The sequence below is a fragment of the Amaranthus tricolor genome, chromosome 4 (genome assembly GCF_026212465.1).
Source record: "Amaranthus tricolor cultivar Red isolate AtriRed21 chromosome 4, ASM2621246v1, whole genome shotgun sequence".
NCBI lineage: Eukaryota > Viridiplantae > Streptophyta > Magnoliopsida > Caryophyllales > Amaranthaceae > Amaranthus > Amaranthus tricolor.
In genome coordinates, this window is record NC_080050.1 from 356,281 (window position 1) to 379,848 (window position 23,568).

Below are 23,568 nucleotides of genomic sequence, written 5' to 3' on the forward strand. Positions count from 1 at the left end.
GGACTAAAATCTTATTAAATTCATTGAGAAATAAAGCAAAAACCCTTTTTTTAAAAAAAGCATAAAACCTACTCACATTTAGCATCAAATAATGTTTATCAAGTTTATTGTTAATATAATCCATATGCCTACAATTCGATTGTGATAAACTTAAAAATCTTTACGACGCATTGACGTGGCTTGATTAACATTTTACCATTCAAACATTGAACATTAATGTTTTCATGAGAAAAAGGCATGCATAAATTTAAAATATGAAGTACAACTTGACACCAATATATTAAATTGGACGTAAAATTTTGGTTATCAAGCCGCAAAGGCCAAAGCCCCAAGAACAAATTAGAACAGCTTATCCCCTAATCAAATCATGTACAATAAGAATATACACCGAGGGGATTCAAGATCCAATTTGTAAAACCATACTAAAAACTGCATGCCATTGTCAGATCTGCAGGAGAAATGGATAATTTAATCTTCAATTATATCTGTGGGTCAAGAACTGCTTCGCCTGCAACAAGTACATGTTACACTATTATACTTTGCCAAAGGCATTATGGAATCATTTTATACTTATATTACATTGTAAGCTGCATTTTATATTCATTTCAGTGAACTAAATTGCCCATAAGATTCGAAAATCTCCACACAATGGCGGAGCTAGGGAGGGTCAACTAGACCTGTTGCCTCCATCCCCGATAATATGTTTTTTAAGAAACTTAATATAACAATATGCCCAAGTAATTTTTTTATTTGGGGTAAGGCTGTAGATAAGTGGATTCTACAAGGGGGAGGGGGAGTTAATCCTTCTTGAAGGTGGTGACCCGTGATAACTGAACACCTATCATGAGGGAAAAAAGGAAAAAGGGAACTAATCCTTCTTGTAGGTGGTGACTGGTGACCAGTAGTTCTCATGACATTCTTTTTACCATTGTCCTTAATTTTCTATAACCCGTGATAATTGAACACCTAAAACATAAATTTGGACAGCACCATTGCCTCCACGATAAAAATGTGGTAGAATGGAGCGACATTGAAAGGCAAGAAATGACCATGAATAGTGCTGGACGAAGACTCAAAAACACAATATGAGTACCCCCCTTGACTAGCTGGGACATTTATGGCAGGAAAGATTTGCAAAAATAGCCTTACCATGCATTCTTTTGATAAATCTTTCAAATTCCATAAGACTTTGTCTTTCCATGAGTTTGAAGCTAAGCCGATTGTATTTGAATGAAAGCATATGTCGTCCATCAGGATCACTAACGGGCTTTGCATTCTCTAGTATTTTGTTATAAACTTCTCTACTGTGGCAAGGAACAGAGTTTTCACTGGCAACTGGAATGCAAACATCCCATACAGAATTCAGTACCTGCAACAAAAAAGAAAAGCACTTTACTAGTACAATCTTAATCCTTATTTGTAAGCACTCTTGAAAATTTTATTTATTTTTACTGGAATAAATGGAGGTAAGGCCGCACAACAATGTAATTTGGTGCTTACTTGCCAAGCCAAGCCTTCAGGATCTGCTAGTGCTTCAGAGGAATCCTCGGACTGATCTAACATGGCCGCTTCTGCAGTCGTGAAACTCAAAGCAGCTCTATGCTTCTTTAACATGGACATCACTGCTGCATAACCATCACGATTGCATGAGTTATAGAAACCTGCAGTTAATTCAGCTGCATGACTGGCAGTCTTGTACCACCAATGTACCCCTGATATCTGCTTGGATTAATTACATTTAAGAGTTGAAACATCAGTAAATTGAAATTTCTGAAGTTATGAGAGCTTTAGCCTTCAAGATTAACATCAGAAATTAAGCACATGCTTTATGTATGTACAAGCCTAAAACTCCATCCCCCCCGTTCTGCTAATTTTCCATAAAATGCCTTTCAACTTAACATCATTGGTGACATAGAGAGACCAATAAATGGATGGAATTATGAAATAAGAATAAAATCAAAGCAAAGTTTTTGCATTATATGAGATGAACTGGTTCCAACGGTAGTTCCTTCAAGTGTTGCTCTATATCAGGACCCTGAGTAAGAAAAGGCTCTTCACCAGGGTAGAGAAGAAAGCATTGTGAGTGCATTTCATCTATCCCATTTAATAAGTGTCTATGTTCAAAGAACCCACAGCAAACCCCTCGGAGAAGATTACCTATTTGCTAAGTCATTTGGTGCTTCAGAAGCATTGGCTCAAGCGTAATGGATGGAAACTGAAGTGTAGATGCTTACCAACACATATATCAGACAAGGACTCTTTTAAGTCTTACCCCTATAAGAATGCAAGGTAAGCAGAATCAAGCCCTATAGGATGGATGGAATGCCAAAGATAAACTCCAGATATATTGAACAAGAATCTTCTACCCCTTATTGGATACAAGGTGTGGTAAAATTTAAGTATAAGATGCAAGTGGTTCAAAGTTAAAACATGGAAAAACCATAGATGGAATGCCTAAAATTTCTTCTTCAAAAATCAAAAAATAGTTTCTTGCTTCCAGTATAGTATAAGACCCATCTGTAGCCCTGCTACTATGGACCTCAATATAAAAATGATGCAAGTTTTAATAAAGGAAACACACCTTTGCAGCAATGCAAGTTCCGTCAAAAGCTAGCTTGGCCAGAGAAAGTATCCGATCACCATGTTCAACTAAGACCTGAGAATACCAGTTAAGGAAAAACCTGCCGTGATAGCCATCGTATTCACCTCCATCACAAAAAAATCCAGTCTCCTGGGGCCGCGAATTGTAGAAACCTGCATTGGCTGGCCCTTTAGCCCAAAATGCATGTCCTCTGGCTTCAGCTGCCTTCCGCAAGCTTTTCAACATATACTGATCATAACACTGCCATACAGGATAGAGAAAAGGGTAAATTTGTATGCGTAAGTAACATTACACAAAGTCCAGGTGCTCTATTCGATATAGGTCACATAAGCTTAATAGTGTGGCACACAGCACACCAATAACATAAAAAAAAAAAAAAGTAATTCTCAAGCAATATGAGCATAGTAATCAATTTGTACATCAGAATGCAACTAGGCAAGACATTTCACAAGAAATAGATTTGAATAGAAACAGTAATCCACGAAAGATGTAAGGAGGCAACTTTATAAGAAAAAAGACCTATGTATACAAAGCAAACTTAGCAAGACAATTCACAATATCAAGAGAGTTTTGAAAATAACCTGAAACTCCCCAATGCCAGGGTATCTCCAACCATGCTTAACGGGGAAAGAGGGGTATCTCAATTCACCACATGGACCTAGTCCAACTTCAATCATGGAGATGATACCATCTTCAAAGAACTCATCAAACTCTATCCGGAAGCTTCGCATGAAATCAAAATAGACCTGAATCATTTTAAGAAGACAGCAAGAAACATGACTTTCATCTCTATTACACTAAGTCTTATTATGGATGAATTATTCAATGCAACAGTTTGAATTTTCTAAGGTGGTGACGGTAACAGAGTGAACCAGTTATTCTTTTTTGGAAAACATGAGAAGAGGAAGAGACGTTGTGAATGGAGAAGAATCCATGAGGAGAGGAATGGGAAGAAAAAGAGGGGAGTGCTCCTGTAATTATCAGAAGGCCATTTTACACTTTCACTAGATAAATTAGCAGCAAAAGATATTTGAGCACCAAACTAGACAACAAACTGAATAAAAAAATTCGAAGTGAATGCACTTCATAACCAGGTAGTCAAATCAAAATGCAATACCTCTAAAGCTGTTCGTCCTTTTAGCACTCGCTCCTTATCGATTCCCCATGAAAGGCATTCAGGATTTCGTCGTCCCTCCTTATCGGTGAAATATATGTTGGGGTTACTACGACCAATCTCCGCCACCCATAGGGGCAAAGGAATACAAACATCATCGCGAAAATTGCCTCCACACTCATGAAATGACATCACAACCTGGAACAGTCAACCGCATTTCAACCTCAATAGGTAAAATTAAAGCTAAACAGCAAGTGAGTGCAAATGTAAAATTTCAATTCCAGTGTGACACACATAAATCTAGATCCATAATTTCTTTCCAAAATTTTAAGTTTTCTCGATTAATAGAATATGTTAAATGTATGACAAGCCTCGATATCCTTAACCAATCTGTTATGACCGTTAGCCTTACATTGGAACATGATGAAGACCCTGACTTTGTGCGGGAATACTGGGTTGATGACTATGAATATGGCTATGACTATGCTTCTGGACAGAATAATAGAATTAGGATAATGCCAGGAAATGTTGGATAAAAGCAGAATGTATGTAAAGGAAAGTGATAGATTATATTAATTATAGGAAGCTACAAAATGTAAGAAAGCATTTCGAGTATTCCCAAAACTCCCAACGTCTAAAACATTTTGTAATTTTCCAAGCATGAATATAACTCCCCTCCCTTTGAGCTTATAATCTACTCATATCCTATTTCTAAATGTCCAAGTAATTACATATTATGCTAACAGAAATTTCTTGCTAACAAATTGTAACAGGAAATATTCCCTTCTATCATATTATTTTTGCTTCCATTTCTATGCTGCCCTCTTAGAAGTACCTAGATGTAAGTGTGTTGTATGGGATGCCATGTACTGAGCATAACATTGCTGGCTGCCCAAACATATACCTTGTTCCCAAGGATGGTAATAATCCACTTCAACTTGAATGAGTGGTTGCACAATTAAGGCATGCACACAAACTCTTGAATCTCCACTAGCATGCAATTTCTCCATTTTCCAAGCTATCTTAACCTTACAGCTAGAATGTGGAAGGAAGAGCGGAAACATCTTCCGGGAACGTAGAACTCTTGAAGGTCCCCTTGATACCCCCCTTCCACATCAAAACCAATACCTCTCACACAACCAGACTAGAAAATTTGAGCAGCATCCTTTTTTGTATAGTAATTGGATTTCAAAAGACCAGAGAAAAATGAAATGGGCAGAAATCAGGGTTGGTTGAAGGCCCATTTTCTCTAAAATATAGGCTAATAAAAGGAGTTGGAGGCCATTTGCCTTTATATTTCTACCAATGCTACATAGACAAGCTATGCCCAAAAGCAGCTCATAGTGATTCAACTTAAGATCTAGGCCAATCCTAGCCTGCAATATGTGTTCCTTCAACAGCTTATATTATAGTGGGTCAGATCTAAGACAAAAGGAATTGTGAAAGTTAAAAACTTTCATTGCTAACAACCTTATACGCAGTTAGTGTAAAGGCTTATTGCTATATTTCCTCAATGTCTCCCAAAAGACACATAAGACCAAAAAAGAACTGATCAGGGTACTAGAATGGCTGGTAGAATGACAAGACTAGAAGTGACTTTCTATGAGACTATGGTTTACGATACCCGAATACCCCTACTTGGATTCAAGATCACACTTGGGTATGATCCAAAATTCCGACACAAAAATTTCAGAACTAAAAGTGCTAGGATATGATAGTGTATAAAGATAACATAACATGTGTATGATCCAAGAGCCCAACATGCAAATTTCATAATTGGAACATGCTAGGACATAGTAGAGAAGAGACTAAAGAGTACAAAGATAACGATGTGTTTGGTAAGTGACATTTTTGTTGGATTTTGGCTTTGGTTTGCTAGTTGGTCAAAAAGCCGAGTAAAGTGTTCGGTAGATGGCGTTTTGGCCAAAGCTGGCTTTTATGCCAAAATGAAAACAACTCCGGTTGGCTTTTGTCGGTCTACTTTTTCTTTAATAAACACGCAATTGCCAATACCTGATTTTACCAAACATCTTCCTAAACAACCAAGACACACTTCCAGCTGGTCAAACAATCCAAGTAAAAAAGCCAACGACCAACATCCATTTGCCAAACCCCCAAGGCCCCACCTTCTAATTACAGTGACAAAAGCACTTTTTAATGTAAAAGTATATCAAGAAGAAAGTTGTTCTTGTTAGACATAATCTTATTCAAGCATCATTCGAAGTGCCGGAGTGGAAATGAAGAGTCCAAGCACCATAAGAAGAAAGATCGTAACTTTCAGATCACCGCAAGATAATAGGACTTCAGCAGCAAAGTTGGTCAAATCCTCACATCAAGGACCAGCAACTCACCTACTAAATTAAAGGCGAGCAGTCTTTCCAACAGTTAAAATTAAAAACTCAGAAAAAATTGCAAATAAGAGTGACTTCATCGAAATATAATGGGGGCCTTGGTTCATTATGTCCCTGGTCTTTCAATTATACATTAGTTCATCATCCAACCTCTAGTCGGGATTCAAGCATAATCTTACAAACTTTTTCATTCCTTAAATTTAAAGGAACATATCAATCACATAGGAAAAATCAAAATCATGTCAGAGTATTAAGGTCTGACTTTGCCCTAGATCACTCAGAAAATCAACAGAGAAAAAAAAGTGAAACATCAACGTATCCAAACCTGAGAGCTATCAGCCAAAAACTTACCTGCAATTTTAGTTTGACATCTCTTACAATTTGGAACAGTCTCTTGTAGCCATTCCAATTATATTCTTGTGGTACATGAGCTTCCACTATCCCCCACCAACAGTCAACCATAACACCATCAACATTAATTGATTTCAAAATCCTCAGCTGCTTAAGCAGGCCATCAGGGTCAGTAAGCTCACATTTCATATTTATGACACCCAACTGCAATCAATTAGTAAACACCACAATGAATGTGAGTATCTAAAAGAAATCAGTTTACATAAATTAAAACTTGTTCCTTAACTTGACAAGAACAGCCAATAGTTGATTACATTTAATTTTGACGATAGAAATGCCAAGAATCTGGTTTAAACAGAAACTACCAAAAAACTAAGGCAAACACTTACTGATAACATTACATAGACTGGAATGTATGGAGTTCCAGCAAAGTCATGCTCTTGGAGCCTTGATGAGGGATCAATCACCTATACTTTGTATAGAGGAAGTCAGTTTAAGCAGCACAAAGCAGCAAGTTGATATAAACAAGTATATTAGTTTGCATAGTCAGCAAAAAAACATACACAAATAGGTCAGTCAAAAGCGCGGAAAGCATTTTCATCATTAAATCACATTATCAGAATGTACATCTAAACTTCATTAAGTCACCAGTATTTATAATGCCTCAATTAGAATTGAACATTCAAAGAAGAGAAAAAAGGATTTTCTATCATCCTTTAAGCAAGCAGCTATTATCATAACCGCGCATTTAAAAAGGTGCATGAATAAAAAGCTGGAGAGGGTAAAGCAAAAAGTTTTGGCATCACGGTAATGGAACAACTTTTTGTTAAGGGGCGCGCGGCGCGGGGGGGGGGGGGAGTGCTGGGGTTGGGGTTGGAGGTGGACGTGGAGGTGGAAAAGTAGGCTTAGGACTTAGGAACAAAAAGGATGAGATCATGAGACTGCACCTGCTTGTTACCCATGGTATCAACGGAGCTACTGGTAAGAGGATAGTTGTCTGTTCCTTCTGCTCTACTACCAACTACGGAGGACGCATGGGAAAGTGAACTAGAAGATACATCATAAGGAGATGTAGTTGACATGAAAACACCTTTTTCTGGAACACTGTTATATTCCACAGAGCTATGATAGCCGGTGCTCACACCTTTGAAGGAGGCAGACTGATTCTGTTGGGGGCCTTGGGGCAACATTTGTTGAGTAGGCATGGCAGCTGGTATCAATGGATCACCAGAAGGCCTTGAACCCTAGTTTAGATTAGAAGAATTATCCTTGTTAGATACTACATAAAAGTAGGAGAACAAAAGTTCCATAAAAATCATCTGACAAGGCTGTACAATCAAAGAGAAAAAAAATTGAAAATCCATTTCATGTATAGTTTGCAGTAACACATTGAAATGACATCACTAACGCAAGATTTCTGAAATCATTTAATTCTACCAAGTTCTACGTATTCGTGTTATCACCAAGACCACCAGAAGTCTCTCCGAAATCCAAACAAGATTCCTCACTTCAAGCAACAGCAATACAAATTAACCGTTGTTTACATAGAAAGGACTTATGTTATCACCAAGACCACCAGAAGCCTCTCTGAAATCCAACACCCTAAACCACCATACACTGTACTCTACAATCGAACATCCAAAACATTGACATAGACCTATTCCTACAACCAACTAGGTGAAATACTCCAAGCTTTAGAAAGGAAAGGTCATACTTCAAATACCCCTTTTAGTGTTTCAATTCACTTACACAGTTACACTGGTACACATCTCATCAGTCACAAGGGTTGAAAGGCCCTAGACAAGAGAGCACTTGACCTTTCGTCTCTCGATCCACCACCTTCAGTTCCTCATTATCTCCTTATAGGATCTGTCCCATGTCTCTATAAATCTTATGACCAGCACATCCTACCATCCAAGTTTAAATGGTTTTGTTGACCAAATTGCATTCATAAAAACCTTGCTTTCCCATGGCTCATCTGCCCCATAAAGTATATGCTAATTGCCGTAAACTAATTTTAGATATTGCATTCTTGTCTAACAAGCCTCAGAAAATAATCTAGCAAAGTTAAAATATAAGAATTATTGACATACCTGAGACCGCGAAGGAAATGTAGTACCATCTGGAAGCACAACCCACCCAGCTTCTCTAGCCAGAGCTGCAATAACATCATTTATATCAGCTCTGACCCTAAGATTGTAATTCCCATGGCGCCGAAGCCCAGCTAAGATCCTTGCAGTAATGGCTCTCCGATGACGTTCCCGCAACTTTGTTCTCTCCTTCTCTTCTAATGGCCTCGACCTTTTAGAAACTCCTCCCTGATTAGTTTGCTCTTGGATTTGTAATTGATAATGAAACTGATTGTTATTGCTGCTTATAGCAATTCCTTCATTCATATTGACCATCATGGATGCAGCCAAATTTTTACCTTCTTCATCATCATCTTCTTCCTTTGCATCCATACCCATCTCTTCCTCATCATCTTCACTAGTTCCAATCAATTTCTGAATCCCTGTTTCCATATTCATCTTCTTTTTCAAATCAAAATACTACAAAGAATTCAATATTGTCTTCTTTTCCATTAATACTTAGACGAGAAAACCTTCTATATCAACAAATGACGCCTTTTCCTCACACTACACTTGCAAGATATGCCGGAAATATTAGCAATACACCGGCCAGAAGCTGCAATAACAAAAAGTCTCAACTTTTTTTGCATCCTACAAATATACATAGGGCGCCATCTTCAACGAGGTCCTTCCAAAACAAAGATAAAAATTCAACCCTTTTATATTTTAGCTCAGAGTTCTAATAAATTCAAAATAAAAATTGTATACACTACAACTCAAACGTACAACAGCTTGCATTTGAAAACTGTTTAACATATCAGGAAATTATAAAGCTTACACTAACAATTGAGATTGTAGAGTGAAGAACATTTAACAGGCTCCTTTCTAGGATTTCATACAAAAAGTAGACAAGCTCCCTAATTTTTATGTAGGCGCGTAAGGCTACCCTCTCGCCCCATCCCAGATATCATCCTGACATCAATAAACAATCTATAATTAATACTGTTAGCTAAATCTTGCTAATAAGAACAAGGTTAATGTTTTTACTATAACAGTATCACTTCTCTAATAATCTTAGTTGTTACAGTACCAATTAGAAGGACTATATTCCTTCTGCCTCAAAACAATGCTCCATTTATAAGGTTTTTGGTGCTAAACCTTGTCAAATGTTCCCATGAACCTACCTCAATCAAAATTAGTCTAGCTATCATAATTTATACTTTATAGTTAAAACAAAAGAATATGATTTTTGTATGATGATAAAACTACTTAATAACTTAATTTTACGAGAAAAAAAATTTCACATCAGACCTTCATTCAATCATTCCTATATCATAAAAGTCTAAGCATAATTCAACATCAATCCATAGTTTAACAGTCAAATAATAATAAGAATTTCAATTAATGAAGTCAAGTCATCAAGAAAAAATTACATCATCCAAAAATCTCAGAAGAATCAGAACCCTTAAAACCAAACCATAAAAAAGAGGGAAAAGACACCATAAACACAAGAGAGAAGAGTATACCAGAAAGACGGACCCGTATCATGAAATGAATGGTGCAAAAAACCTTAGGGAGATGCTACAAAGAGGATTTCCGACAGAATTTTGGGGAGTTCCGGCAAATTTTCCGGCGATAGGAGAGAGAAAAGATTGATAGATTGTAAAACGTGCGAGCATGTGAAGGAGGGAAGAGTTAGCACGCGTGTGAGCCAGTGAAGCGTGTTAAGGAATGAATATTATCACAGGTCTAGGATTCGCACATGGGAGAGGGCCAATGTAGTGCTCCCATCCAATCAATTTTAGGCCTAACACTAGCTCTCTTCTCATGGATCACATATCACACGTGTCTGCCATCATGTAAAATGCAATAAGCCAAAAATATAAACAAATTGTCGTATGAGGTGGAATTCAGAATGAAACATGCTCCATATATGTCAAAATAGTCTAATTAATACAAATTAAAAATCTATTATAATAAAAACTTCTTATTTAAAAGTCATTTCACTAAAAAGGATATATCTCATAATAATAAACACAAACTCTTATTTGACATTTTTTTTTGTTGAATTTCGCATATTCGAGTTTATTATTGATTTAATTTGTGTTGAATATTTAGTATTGTATCCACTCATGAATTGTTCAAATAAGAACGCGAGTTTAATATGAGGAAATGATGAACCCCTAACCTTTGTCGTTGGTATTTCACAAAAATAAATATGTAAACGATAGATTAAATACAATAATAGGAACGATTGGATTAGTGTAAAACTAACATATATTTATTACACAGCAACTAAAATGTATGAAGTTTATATCCAATCCACACCGCAAGGGAGTTGTGTGAACGTTTGTACTAGCCATGTAATTCGTAAATCTCTCCCTCGGACCTTATTAGTAGGAAGACGCTATCCCAGAACTCGTTCTTCTATATCTTGTCAACTCGATAGCTAGCATCCAACAATGGAGATTGGAGATGACTCAATAATAGCAGTAGGGATCTTGAATTTCTTGGGTTATAAATGATACATGCAAAGGAGAAGGAATATATAAAGTTACATTCAAATCTTCTTGTGTTCCGAGTGTTTTCACATTTTGATTGCCTAAAGTCATCGTTTCTACACATGACTTTAAAAAAGGAATAGACGTAAACTTTAAATGCTCTCATATAGCCTTTAATAATGCTTCTTCAACACCAATAGGATAGACTAAAAATTGTCTATTCATTTCATATTTAAAATCCAAATTCATACTACTGGTAACGAAATTAATTCCAATTCTAAAACATATATGAAATTTTCAAAGTCATATTCAAATTACACTCAACATCCGTGATACTTAGCTTGTTGAAATTACACTCAACATCCGTGATACTTAGCTTGTTCGAATTTCTTCATTCCGAAAATATAACATAGCGAGTAAAATATATAAAGTTTATTTATAATGAGTAATAAAATTTCGTATATGATTGACAAAGTCACTAAATCGCCGTCTGTGGGGATCGAACCCACGACCACGTGGTTAAAAGCCACGCGCTCTACCACTGAGCTAAGACGGCAAGTTATATTGTTATAGATAATATAACAACTAATATACGTAATTATCATAAATGTCCAAAAATAATTGAGCATTCGGGGAATCGAACGTTGATACCACGACACTAGATGCGCCTTGTCTAAGTCTGCCAATTGATAACTTATATAGTCGATAAAAAAGCTCTTGTATAGGATTTTTTTTTTTGTTACTACTTGGTACAAACACATGCTCTCTTGAGTTTTTACTAAAAATTTTAAATTAAATTAAATAATTAATCTCATATCAAAATAAAAGTATTTCTTGTAAATTTTAAAAATCTATATATAATTAGATACTAAAAATATTTATGACGAGAATATATGTTCAAATCCAAATAATTAACTACTCCTATTATATTTAGTACAAGTCTATAATTAATTATATGGTGTGAATCACTTGATGTATGCAACTCATTACTCATTTAAACACCGCTTTATGATTAATTGATTTACACTTGCACTTGTTTTTTAAATTGATTTAAGGGATATAAATTGACCTTATTAATATTTTTTTGAATTCGGCCTTTTCTCCTTGATGTAGGAAGTTACGCAGATTTATATTTATATATATATAGGTAGCTTATATAAGTTATTATGTCATCCTAATTTGGATCATTGAAGTGATCTCAAAGATAATGTTAGTTTACATATTGCCATAACATTACTTTTTAACTTAAGGGTGCTTTGCAAAATAGCAAATTGAGTAGCTTATTTTGGTACGAATAGATGATTAGGTGTGTGGTTAAACCCTTTAATGTTAGTGTGTGGTAAATTTACTTGGAACAATATATTATCATAAATAAGTTATTTTTGAACAAGTTGCTCTTAGTAGCATGTTCAAAATCAGCTAGTTAAACAAGTTAGATAGTCTCATTAATCACATTAATCAACTTTCAGTTATTATCAATTAGGTATCAATCATTTGCCTAACACCACTATAAGTAATTAGATTTAATTTGTTTGACTATTGACAAAAATGGTGCATATAAAACCAAAATCAAGTACTAAGAACCACGAAAGATCAACGAAACTTCAAATTAAGCAACAAATTTAAAATAAATAAGATAAGTAATAGCCCAGCTGTATCCTGCAAGTCTAAGGAATTTTTAAAGAAACACTTGCTTCTTTGACTAATGCTACAACTAAATAACTCTTTTCTTCAACTTTATAGCTAATTACCTCTAATCACGTCATCATTTTAATTATAATTATAATTATAATTATGATTGTTTATATTGCATATTAGTAGAGGCTTATGGAGTAGTAAGGAATTAGTCTCATATTTTGATGAGCACCAAAAATGAGTAATGACCATATATGCATATTCTAGTTAATATTTTGAATTAATATTTATCTGTTGAAGCCTTAAAAATCAACATATTCATATTTTTATAAAAAAAATGTAGCTTATTTTAAAATAAAATATAATTATTATTTTTTTAGGGTAAAACTTTTAATGATAAGAATTTTTTTAAAAATAAAATTCAAACTTGATCTGAATCAAACTCAGCTTTAACCAATCTAAAAATAATCTAATCCGAAAATAACTTGATTAAAAATAATTCGACTCGAAATTCAACTAACCAACCACCATAACTAGTATATTAGGGGATAGACTAGAGATCTCTATATACTAATTTCTAAGTGAAATTAATTATTCTTGTAAATACTGATAAATGATTAATCAAGTATTAAACCGTAATAATAAATCAATATTCCCATTACAAAAGAATTAATAATAAATCAATATTCCCATTACAAAAGAATTAAGTCAAAGCCTATCAAGTTGCCATTTAACTAAATTTTTCTCTCTCCCTTGAATAACAGAAGAGGAAAGAAAAATACAATCCAATAATTATCAGCAACCAATCATAAACAGTAGTTCGAATCACAACATTAAAACCGCTGAACAAACAGCATCAGACAATCACCAATAATACTCATATGTCTCTTTAAATTTCTACCCATATTAATATTCAAACTTTTTAACGTCTATGACAAATTCAAAAAAACAAAAAAATACATTACACGTATTATTTTCAAATATTAATATTCTTCTGTTTCATAATTTATACACATATCAAAGTACAAATTTTTTGAAGTCTAGCAAATTCAAAGAAACAGAAGAAGCACATTAGAAACATTCTAATACTCTTCTATTTTGTCATCGAATATACACGCATATCAAAGTACTAGTTTTTTGAAATATGTAGCAAATTCAAAGAAATAAAAAGAATACATTAGAAACATTAGTTTCAAACACCAATACTTTTCGATTTCATTGAATTTACACGCATATCAAAGTACAAATTTTTTGAAGTTTGTAGCAAATTAAAAAAAAGAATACATTACAATCATTATTATTTTCAATCTTTACTACTACCTCGATCAGCTTGAAATATATTCAATTTAACTAAATTTATACACCCACATATAGAACATATCTTTAAGAGGGAGGCAGCGAATTTGAAACAAATAGTTTTGATTTACATGTGATTATATACATCTCAAACCTGTACACTCAGATGTCACATGATTTACTAACTTCCTCGGGAATTGCAAATCAGAAAAAGCAAATTATAATTAATTTTCGGCTTTTTTTTTATCATTTTAAGCGAATTTCAAAAAATGAATTAGCCAGCGAATTATGTAGCACCGGTACACCCAGCAAAATCTCTAACAGTATTACCCACTTTGTCATACCTATCTTTATCATCAAACTCTCTAAAACGAACATAATCTCGACAAATAAAAGGTCTAAAAACTCTATTATTCCCATCACCCACCATTTCTTTAGGTGCAAAAATCATCTTATCATCTTCAAAAGTCCAAAAAAATGCCAAAGACAAACGATTTCTTGGTTTACTCAACACGATCCGATGTTCTGAAGACCTTAAAATCGCATTACTCCAAGCTTCAAACATGTCTCCAATATTAACCACAACACTATCTTTACAAGGTTCAATATTCATCCATTTTCCTTCTTTTGATCTAACTTGAAGACTGTTTATATCATCAGGATATAGAATTGTTATACAACTCATGTCTGTGTGTTTTCCAAGTCCTTCAACTTCTTGGGATGATTTTGGGGGTGTGTAGTTTATGATCCTTAAGTACCCATTACATTTACTGAATTCTGTTTCATTGAATTTCTTGTCAAAATCATTTCCCAAGCTCATTAGTATCATTTGTACTATTCTTCTGCATAAATCTGTCATTTTTACTCCATATTCTTGCACCGCTTCACTGCCAAAAAAGTTTACGTAAAGGTTAAAACAAGTATATGTAGAGTATATAACATATGTTGGAGCCTCAATCATAAGTTTAAGTTTAAAGTTGAGTTGAAATCTCGACATAGTATTTGAGCCAGCAGACAAGAGGTCACAAGCTTGAACCTCAACCAACCTCATTTAAATAATTAAAAGGATATATTTAGCACAAGATATGACAAGGACATGTGTTGCATCCACACTTCTAGTCTAAAGGAAAATCTAACATTATGTTTGAAGTTGAATGATAGAGTATACGGGAATCTAGGCTCGGGTTTGTTTAACCCATGTTTGAGTAAATTAATTAGAATACATAGAAGAATGGTAGTTGAGAAAATTTAATACATATAAATGAATTTGTTTGATAAATGATTGTTGACCCTTAAATATTTTTTTAAGAAAAAAGGGAGTTTAAAGGTCAATGAAAAAGTTGCTCGTAATAGTTTTTTGATTTTAGATTAAAAAGTTATTTAACCAAATACTTTTTCTGGTTGTTTGACAAACTCAAAAGCCAAAAGTCAACTAAAACCCATTTACCAAACACATATAGAGAAAATTGTTGATGTTCAATCCACGCTATACTATAGGGAGAATTAAAGGAAGTACTAGTTACCTGAATTGGGTACTCTTGGGACCAAACAGAAGTCTACCTGAACATTCAGCAGAGGAAAAGAAATCTGGGCCTGAAACTCTAAGTCCTTCATAGAAAGGAGAAGCTATAAACTGAGGTGTATATGTCTTAACAGAAGAAAAAGGACCAAGCTTGAGCTTAACATCAGAAGGAAGACTAAAAATTTGTGTAGAAAATGAGGCTAATTTGGTGTAAAGTTCTTGAGATATTCCATGATTAGTGATCTGAAAGAAACCCCATTCTTTGCAAGCTTCTAAAAGAGAAGATAAAGAAGATGGATTTGGTGTTTTGGATATATCTAAGATTGAAAGTTTTAGAGAAGTACTCTTATGGGATTGAGACATTCTATTCAAGGTAAAGACAATAGCTTTGCCTTCCAACTAACTTTGTCCTTCAAGATACAGTTGGAAATGTTAGATTACAAGGCAATGAGAATATCTTCTTTAGTAAACTATATATGAATTAAGTCTTCCTTATAACACTGAGAGCCTTTCGAGTTAGAAGTGTGAATGCAACACATATTTTACTTATATACGACATTAAAATTCTACTTGAATTGATGGGTGAATGAAATTCAAATTCGTGACCCTTTTATTACGGTGACTTCTAATGCTATGCCAAAGAATCAAGTCAACAAAAAATTTAAGCTAATGGTTTTAATTAGTTGATGATGCTATATAGTTCGTTGGTTTTAGATGTAAATAATGCTTAGTATCGAGAGTCAATAGAAAAAAAACTCTTTGTTATTATTAACAGAAATAAGATTACGTATATTGAACTCTTTTATTGTATATGTAATTCTGGTTGATGAGTGGAGAAGGACTAGGTCATTATATGTAGCACTTTGAATAAAAAGTCTTATGTCTTACCTTCAACTTGCCCTTTAGATGTTTTTAAATGCTTGATTAAGGACGGAATAAGAAATCATAATAAGCTTGAATGATTTTATTTTTATGTTGTAAATTTAGAGCTATAATCAAATAATTAATTCAAAGTAAAGTAATCTAAACTAATTGTTGAAATTTATGGTGACTTGAATGTACCAATTGATTATGCATTTATGGGTGAACTCACAGAATGAAATCCAACGGAGTAAGTTAATAGATGTTTTAAGTGAGTAATTTAATGTGTGTTGAATGTGATGGAATAATTCTTGAAGTAATGAAGACATTAATGTGTGCGACTTAAACGTGAGAGTTATGAATCTTAATGAAGAAGTGGAAAAGATGCTCTACTATGCTGAGTCGAACAAAGCTATCAGAATGCCCACTGTAGGCCGCTCGACCGAGCGAGCCTCTGCTTTGGTCGAGCGGATCCTCTAACGCTCCTAGGATTTGTTTTTTGACTCCTCAAGTGCTTGGGGCTGTTTAATTATCATTTATTAATAGCTTTAATGTATTAAATGTTGCTTGGTGTGATCTCCCTTATAAATAGGGAGCTCATTTGTTCATCCAAACACATCAAACATAAACCCCTAAGTCTAAACACATAGCCTTTGCATTCTCTTACATCTTTTGTAACACTTCATTGTAAGAGTTGTATTTATCAATTGTGATAATATAAGAAAGTAATTACACACCACGGAGGACGTAGTCATCATTGGGTGAACCTCCTTAAATCTTAGTGTTCTTTTTACATTGTTTATTTCCTTTAAACATTGTCATAGTCATTTTGTCATAGTCATTCATCAAAGTTACTTCGTGCCTTTCAATCTTAATAACATTAGAGCTCAAATTTCATTAATATCTCGAGCCCTAAACTTTGAAGGCTTGATATGGTCAAATATTTAATGCATGTCTAGAACCACCTTGTAATTGATTACAAATTATTTTTGAAGTTGTAGATTTAATAATAAATTAAAAAATTGTGCTACTTGTTAGTGAAGTAATGGAATAGCATTCAACACCTAGTGGCTAGCTACTAGCTTACATCAGCTGTCGCTGTGTGAATAAGGTTAAATTATAATTATAAATAAAATAAATGAGAATAAGGCTTAAGATAAAGGATAGAAGATAATAGTCTAATGTTTACCAATATCCTGTGATTTAATTTAATGACTCATAAAATGAAATTCCAGTTGTGGACTTATCACATTTCTTTAAACTTAAGCAGATATGATGGTCATAGCCTGGCTTGCAACAACATGCTCTGATCTTCATCAATGCCAAATGGTTCTCCTCTAGGTGGGTTTAAGGGGTCAACAAATATATTATATACCCATGGCCATATGTAAAAAGTGCGGTAAGGATTGCTATCGAGGTAAGGAATGGTCATGTGATAATAAAAAGTGATAATGTAGTTATTGTAATGCCTAAATATTGGTAAAATTGTAAGATATTTCTTAATACGACCTAAAGAGATTTTTTTACATTCAAGGGAAATATCAAATATCAATTCGTATGTTTTGAAAACCTTTACAATACGATCAATGTAATGCAATGAAACCTTATTTTTACAGTATGATCATACCCTTATAATTCCTTATAATAACAAATTGCAAACATCATCATATATCAATATGGTTCATCAATTTTTACTTTGTTTGAAATTATTCTATAGTACTTAATTAGTACATAGATGAATCAAGGATATTTGAAAATTTTTAATTCTAACAAATATAAATATTAGACCTAATCACCTAAACAATCAAGACCTTTTCTTTCCTTCTTATTTTAACTTTACATTGATTCATATTCTTTTTAATATCTTATACCCACTCTTTCTCTTTTAAAAAAAAACCTAAACTTGTATTTTTTTTTTATTAAATTCATAAATATATATATATTGTGATATCATCACTCTTTCCCTTTATGATTTTACATTTATTTTTTAGTGTGTTAATATTTTGATATAGACTTCTTCTTCTATCTTCCCATACAAGAAGGCATTCTTGACTTCAAACTGATGTAGTGGCCAGTCTTTATTTGCAACAATAGAGAACAAGACTCGGATAGTATCGATTTTGGCCACTGCAGAGAATGTCTCAGAGTAATCCACCCCATATGTTTGAATATAACCCTGTGCTACAAGTCTAGCTTTGTATCGTTCAATTGTTCCATCAGCATGGTATTTGATAGAGTATACCCATCTGCATCACACCATTTTCTTCCCTTTGGGGATTTCACATTTTTCCAAGTTTCATTTTTTTCAAGAGCATTTATTTCTTCCTCCATCGCCTTTTTCCACCTCGAGTCTTTGGGAGCTTCTTCAACATTTTTTGTGCATACTGTTAGAGTATAAAGATGCATTAAAGGCCCTAGCTGTCTGAGAGAGAACTATATCACTCTCCTTATTCACTGGATATCGTGAACGTTGTGCCTCCAAATCTAGATCATACACTAGTGGAAAAAAACATATCTGCTGCTAATCATTTGCTGCGGTTTTTAATATACGCAGCAATAAATAGGAAAAAGAATTAAAAAAAAATAGTCAACAAATGTTACAGTTATATTTTGGTTGCCCGAAGCATATAATCTTCTGGATCATCAAATGCTGCGATTTTGTATTTGCCCGCAGCATATAACATCAACAAATGTTGCGGTTTTTTAAGTTGCCCGCAGCATATACTGTTGCTAAAGAATTAAAGGCTGCGGTTCCTTGTTAAATAGCAACATATGACTTGTTTTTTTTTTCTTTCAAAATCACGCCAGCAACATTAATATAATATAGGGCAAAGCCTCAAAATTTTTTACACTTCTTGCATATTATTACTGTATTGTTCTTCTTCCTAAACTTGCATACTACTGTGTTCTTGAAAACCCACGTAAAATTCAACTTTCATCTTCAAAATCCCACCAGCATTGTTCTTCGAAGACCCACCATTGTTCCTTCTTGCATATTACTGTTCTTCGTTTCCTTCAAAAATCCACCATTGTTGCTTTTCCTTCTTCATCTTCAAAGACCCATGACATTTGTTGTTCTTCAAGTTCTTCAATTTCTTCAAGTTCTTCAAAATTTCTTCAAAGACCCACGACATTTTCTGTTCAATCTGTTCTTCGTGCTTCCTCTTCCTGCTTCTTCTTCAATTCTCACCATTTATTTGCTTATTAAAGGTTAGCTTTCCTAAATTCAGATTTTTTATGTTTTGTTTCAAATCTATTGAATTCCACCTGCGTGTTTTTACCTTATTTTTCGAATACATTTGTTAATGTTGTTTGTTAATGTTTTATTTGTTACTGTACTGAATTCTATCTGAATTCTGATGCTCTGCATTAATGAGTTGATGTTGTTTGTTAGTGTATTGAATTCTGATGTTCTGATCCTAGGTTACTTCAATGAGTTTTTTTTTTCGTGAATGTAGTGTATTAAGTTCTGTTTGAATTCTGAGGGGTTGAATTAAATGATTTTGATATTGTTTGTTAGTGTATTATATTGAAGTATGAAGTATAGAATATATGTTTGGTTATATAGAATTAGAATATAAAGTATGAAAGATGAAGTATACAATGTTAATTATTCTAAGTGATTTAATTTTATAACACAATGTTGTGCTTATATTTTTAGGGTTAAATTTGTTTGGTATAAATAAGTATCTATGTGTATTAATTTTGTTTTGAATTAATTAATCACACTAATTAGGATGACAAAAGATCGTTCTTGGAGGTATGGAAGCATTGAATCGTCAGAATTTATTGATGGCGTATTAGAATTTTGTAGTATTACGGTTGAACATCAAGTTAGAACGGGGGGAGTTGGTTTTTATTTTCCATGTGTCACTTGTGGCAATGTATCAAAGGTAGATAGTGTTGATATTCTTAGGGAGCACATACTTCGACGTGGGTTTAGACCTCAATATCATGTTTGGGTTATTTGGCATGGTGAGGAGGGAGTTTACAAAGAGAAAAGTGTTGTTGAGGACGTCAATAATGTGGCTGATGTCAATGAGGATGTAGTAGATCATGTTGATAGGTATGAGACTGATGAAGAGAATGTCGATGAGGATGTGGATCGTGTTGATGAGATAATGGAAGGAGTCAAGGATGAGTTAGGAAAACGTCCTCGTGTTTTTGACTTGTTGACAGAGGCTTCTCAAAAGTCTTTGTACCTTGGATGTACAAAGTTCACCAAACTAACAGTAGTGTTGACAATTTTCAAGATTAAGTCAAAGTTCAATTGGAGTGACGCTAGCTTCACAATGTTATTAGAAGCGTTATGTGAGATGCTTCCTGAGGGAAATGAACTTCCAAAGTCGACATATTATGCCAAAAAGCTCATGTGTCCTTTCGGCTTAGAGTACCAGAAGATTCATGCGTGTCCGAATGATTGTGTGTTGTATCAGAATGAAAACGAGAACTTAGAAGAGTCTCCTAGGTGTGGGTTATCGAGTTACAAGCATAAAGGGGCTCGGGATGCTAAAGGGCCCTCGGCTAAGGTATTGTGGTATTATAATACCTAGATTCAATCGCTTGTTTTCTATAAAGAAAGATACGTTAAATTTGAGGTGGCATGCAGATAGGGTGAAGAAAGATGCGTTAAAATCTAATGTTTATTAATCTTTTAATTTTATATTATATTATAGGTTTTATACGACATTCCAAGGGAAACACGCCCTTTGAGAAATGGAGAAATGCGCGAATTAAAAGACAAGATTGCTGCCTATCTTGCTAATTTTTGTTCTTGGTAAATTGTAATTAGTTTAGATTTTTAGGACTTTAATGTATATATATATGTACGTACATATTATTATATATATACGATTGAGAGTATATTATTACAAAGAGATTATTGGTGATTATTAGTAATTATTTGTGATTATCATTGGATTATTGGATTGATCATTGTTTATTACATTGTACATTATTATTGGATTATTATTAGTATTAAACGAAAAAACAAAAAAAAAATTATACTATATGCTGCGGACCACCAAAAAACCGCAGCATATAGTTAAAGACTATATGCTGCGGTTTTTTGGTGGCCCGCAGCATATAGTCTTTACTATATGCTGCGATTTTTTTGTGGCCCGCAGCACATAATGCACTTTTCTGCTGCGGTTTTAAACCGCAGCATTTAAAATAGGCCATCTTCTGCTTTCATTAATGCTTGGGGCCAAAACTGCAGCATATTATGGCCAAAAAACTACAGCAAACTGATTTTGAGTTTTTAAATTATTAAGGGTAGGTGTAGGATTAGGGGTAGGCATATGATGATTTTGGGTAGGTGTAGGATTAGGGGTAGGCATATGATGATTTTCCTGGAATCCCCTTTTAAATCTCTTACCATTTCCCTTTCCCTTGCCCGGTTCCATTTCCCCTTCCCCACGCAATATTCTGTCTGCTTTCTTTTTCTGATTTTTCGTACCATCTTCCCCATCCTCCATTGTTGTCTCTTCAAGTCCCTCTGTGTGTCCGCCGCCGGTGGGATCTAAGGCTGTGAACAGAGCTTTTCCGCCGGCACGGTTCATCAGTGCCTTGGTGGAAGCCTTTTTCCATTGTAGGTCGTCCCACCACTCAAGGTACCCAATAATCTTGAAAAAACCATCCTTGGTGTGTCTGAAACCACCACAATGGCTACACTTCATGTTTGTTCGGTCCTCTCACCGGTATGAAGATTTTTCTGACCGGTTCTTGGCGACGAGACCACATCCAATTCCTGATGAGTTTTTCCCAAATGATGGTGCTTCGGCCATTATTCCCCGGCGAGCAAGTTCTCGCCTGATTGTTGCATAAGCGACTTCTATAGTGGGAAATGGCTCTTGGTGGAGTAGATCTCATTTTTCCTTGTTAGTGAGTCATCAATTCCGGCGAGGAATTAATAGACCTGTCGTCTCTGTATATAATTGTTGAATGTGGTAATGTCTTTGGAACACTCTATAGGATTAGGCATGCGCTTGTCGATTTCTTTCCACAAGGTATTTAATTGACCGTAAAAATATTCTATGGTATTGTTCCCTTGAGTGAGGGTTGCTGCTTTAGTACTCAAGTCAAATATTTGAAGTTCATCTCTCCCACTACAAAGGAGAGTTTCAATGCCCTTCCACAAATCTCTAGCAGTAGTATAATCGAGAAACTGATTAACAATTTATGTGTCTATGTTTTCAATAATCCATGAGATGACCATGGAGTCTCTTTGAGACCATTGTGAATATCTGGATCGGTAGTGGATGGGGGTTCGGATGTGATACGGATGAGCCGTCCTCTCCCACTTATGGCTAGGTGCATCAGTTTACACCATTTGGTGTAATTATGGTAGGTTTGTTAGTGTTCATTGTTGATTGTCAATCTCAAGCACGGATAAAGAAGAAGGATGAGCGGTAGGTTTGCGAGAATCAGTTATGTAAAAACTAGTCACATGATAATTATCATGAACCAACATAGACAGTAATACGGTATTTAAAGTGTTAATAAGCAAGTAATGTTGTGTGTATTTGTTAACGAAGCCCATTTGCTATATATTATGGGCTCTAAGAGTATATATGCATCCTAGAGCCCATATAGCAAATGGGCGTTGTAAACTAATATACACAACATTACTTGCCTATTAACACTATAGAAACCATATTAGACGACCATTGGAACATATCTATTAATTCATATAGTCCACTCTTATTTTTTGACATTGGATTAGACCAGATCCCATTTGATGCATTCGAACTTTAGTGAGTTTCATATGAGATGGTGTCGATTTTAAGATACTGGTATACGATGGGTCCAGCATGCTGTGACATTAAAGAGTATTTCTTATTGAGATACCATAATACTTTAGATATATTAACCCTAATTATAGACATTAAAGAGTCACTTAAAATCATATATGAATATTTTAAAAATCATATATGAACGAAATGAAAATAAAGAATGAGTTAGCATAATGTACAAAAAATTAGGAGATAATATGTAAAATCGCTACTGAAAAAATATTAAAAAATTAAGAGAACGAGTCAAAATTACATACATTATTAACTCGAAGAGAAAATAAATTTTTATATTTTGAGTGTACGGCATAAATTTTAAATATTATTAATAGTGTTTGTTACATGTTTTCAAACACACCCTTAAAATCAAGATTTTTTTTTATCTTTAGAAAATGTCTTTACATGGTCAACTTGTTTTAAAATCTTTGAGTATTAAAAAGATCAAGAAGCACCATTTGTGTTATTATGAGGCTAT

At 34.2% G+C, this 23,568-nt stretch overlaps 2 protein-coding genes and 1 non-coding gene across 9 annotated transcripts; all 3 read right to left on the reverse strand.

Moving 5' to 3' along the window:
* Window positions 1-171: 171 nt before the first annotated feature.
* On the reverse strand, window positions 172-10,361 carry LOC130811307 (beta-amylase 7). Of its 7 annotated transcripts, none has more exons than XM_057677559.1 (12): window positions 10,014-10,361; window positions 9,332-9,459; window positions 8,512-9,175; window positions 7,366-7,662; window positions 6,808-6,885; window positions 6,419-6,622; window positions 3,720-3,914; window positions 3,184-3,348; window positions 2,582-2,842; window positions 1,501-1,719; window positions 1,150-1,369; window positions 172-508 (listed from the first exon to the last, which is right to left on the reverse strand). In XM_057677559.1, exons 3-12 carry the CDS (start codon window positions 8,944-8,946, stop codon window positions 480-482), a joined length of 2,103 nt encoding a protein of 700 aa, XP_057533542.1. In that variant the 5' UTR covers window positions 8,947-9,175; window positions 9,332-9,459; window positions 10,014-10,361; the 3' UTR covers window positions 172-479. The 7 variants fall into 7 exon arrangements, with proteins under 7 accessions (XP_057533542.1, XP_057533540.1, XP_057533543.1 ...); XM_057677557.1 differs by having other exon boundaries at window positions 9,326-9,459; window positions 10,014-10,253; XM_057677555.1 differs by having other exon boundaries at window positions 178-508; window positions 10,027-10,253.
* Window positions 10,362-11,472: 1,111 nt separating this feature from the next.
* Window positions 11,473-11,544, reverse strand: TRNAK-UUU (transfer RNA lysine (anticodon UUU)). Its single transcript has one exon. It is a non-coding gene; the product is annotated as a tRNA-Lys (tRNA).
* Window positions 11,545-13,853: 2,309 nt separating this feature from the next.
* On the reverse strand, window positions 13,854-15,877 carry LOC130811310 (gibberellin 20-oxidase-like protein). Its single transcript, XM_057677565.1, has 2 exons — window positions 15,443-15,877; window positions 13,854-14,806 (listed from the first exon to the last, which is right to left on the reverse strand). Exons 1-2 carry the CDS (start codon window positions 15,802-15,804, stop codon window positions 14,206-14,208), a joined length of 963 nt encoding a protein of 320 aa, XP_057533548.1. The 5' UTR covers window positions 15,805-15,877; the 3' UTR covers window positions 13,854-14,205.
* Between the last annotated feature and the right edge of the window lie 7,691 nt (window positions 15,878-23,568).